Source organism: Leptodactylus fuscus, chromosome 1 (assembly GCF_031893055.1).
Source record: "Leptodactylus fuscus isolate aLepFus1 chromosome 1, aLepFus1.hap2, whole genome shotgun sequence".
Classification (NCBI taxonomy): domain Eukaryota; kingdom Metazoa; phylum Chordata; class Amphibia; order Anura; family Leptodactylidae; genus Leptodactylus; species Leptodactylus fuscus.
Window position 1 is genome coordinate 312,707,848 of NC_134265.1, and position 1,936 is coordinate 312,709,783.

Genomic DNA, 1,936 nt, shown 5'->3' on the forward strand with positions numbered 1-1,936 from the left:
TATCTGTCATTAACCTCACACTACAAGCTTGTGTTTCTTTTGTAATCCCCATATTAAGGTTTTAGCTTCTGGAATAAGAAATCCCATTAGTTGTCTGGATCCATACAAGCACATCTCCTAACACAAAGGATAGTGAAATGAAACAAATGTAGCTGGAACTTTTTTATTTAAATAAATATAAATATACTGTAGTTTTGTATAAAACTATTCACATGCAGTTGAGTTCACACACATTGAGAGATTATACTATTTACAGGCTCAAACATCATATCTACAGGTTGAGCTAAACCAAAATATTCTGTACAATGAGGAACAAAATGGCCAATAATTGGTGAGTGCCAAGCAATGCACATGACTATGCTATACTTCCAGGACTTCAGTCTGGGCTGGCTTGGATTCCCAGGATGTTGAGCAATGGAACTTAATGGAACTTCTGGAAACCAGCATGGAGTGTGGGTGGTTATTTGTCACAAGTGCAGTGGTCATACAGTCAGTTCTATGGAAGGTGTCAACTATAAGGGTGAGATCTCCTTGTCCGCAGTGGTGGAAGCTGGAGATAAGGAGTCTTCATCTTCTGAGCCAGGATAGTGCCCTTGGCCACTTGTACATTTACAGCCTCCATGGGTGTTCCTCTGAGAGCCTTTATTCTCTTTCTTATGCTTCACCCTCCTGTTCTGGAACCAGATCTTTACTTGTTTCTCAGACAAGTTCAAGTAGGTAGCTATCTCAATTCTTCTCAGCCTGGACAGGTACATATTGGAGGAGAACTCCCTCTCTAACTCCAGAAGCTGGGTGCTGGTGAATGCTGTTCTCATTCTTTTACCATTCTGCATTTGGCCACTTTCTGCATTGCCTGGGGATACAATTTGAAAGGGTTAAAGGAACATAATAGATACACAGAGAAGTCAAAATAGCATTAAATAGGTCACAAGGCAACATAAATGTTTTATCTTGTGTAGAAAATGTTCCTTAAATTAGTATTAAACTGACATTCTGTTCTAAATGATCCATATAGGGCCAGGGATTATTCCCCATCACTGCTTCATTATTAGTACAGTTCAGCAGCATTTGCTATGGAAAAAACTGTGCACTTGCTTTCCACACTGGCTTCTGCATGGATAGACATATTTTATGCAGTCAAGAACATGTCACATTGATGCTAATGCCCTAACTTACACATAAGGTTGTAGAAGAATCTTATTTGGAACATAAGATAAACGAATACAATGTTGCAAGGAACAAATACAGTAGAGAGGTCTCTTACCCATTGACAGGCAGTGGAATCTTCTAGGATCTGTCACATTGTATGTGGGGTTGCAGACAGGTGAGTGACCTGTATGGACCACAGCTGGGGTAGCCTGTGGGCTCATCCTCTGGCAATACTGAGCTTCTCCACTTTGGAACTGGCTCTTGAGTAAGGGGATGCTAGTCCTGGAGGAATGCAGGTGAGAGGTGACACAGATGGGGCACACACAAAAGCTGCCACTTTTCCTTGAAGGACACATGGGTGCAGAAACAGACATAACTGTTGGAGAAGGCATACTGATAGGCAGGAGGAAGTCTTGTCCATGATGATGATGATGATGGTGATGATCAGGTAAGGATGGAGCAGGTCTTGGTGAGTCTTTGATTATTAACGAATCGACATAGAAAGACCTAGACATGTCAGATCCCTTGAGACAGCCAGATAGCTTTAACTCTCCTTCAGCCGCAGTGGAGGCTTCTTGTGAAGAGCACAGTAGCTCAGAAGGTGCTTATGTTCAATAACTAAACAAAAGGGTCCCCAGAGAGGGCTGGTCCTAGACCCACGTGTACCCCAGCCTGGGATTAGACACAGGAACAAGTGCACAGCTAACTCTCACCCACTTCAGCCAGCCTACTTGTCTAAGAGGTAACACAACACAAGGAGAGGAAACTCTGCAAAGTGTTTGGTTTG

At 42.6% G+C, this 1,936-nt stretch overlaps 1 protein-coding gene across 1 annotated transcript; it reads right to left on the minus strand.

Moving 5' to 3' along the window:
• Nucleotides 1-461: 461 nt before the first annotated feature.
• Nucleotides 462-1,712, minus strand: GSX2 (GS homeobox 2). Its single transcript, XM_075266128.1, has 2 exons — nt 1,265-1,712; nt 462-853 (listed from the first exon to the last, which is right to left on the minus strand). Exons 1-2 carry the CDS (start codon nt 1,662-1,664, stop codon nt 513-515), a joined length of 741 nt encoding a protein of 246 aa, XP_075122229.1. The 5' UTR covers nt 1,665-1,712; the 3' UTR covers nt 462-512.
• Between the last annotated feature and the right edge of the window lie 224 nt (nt 1,713-1,936).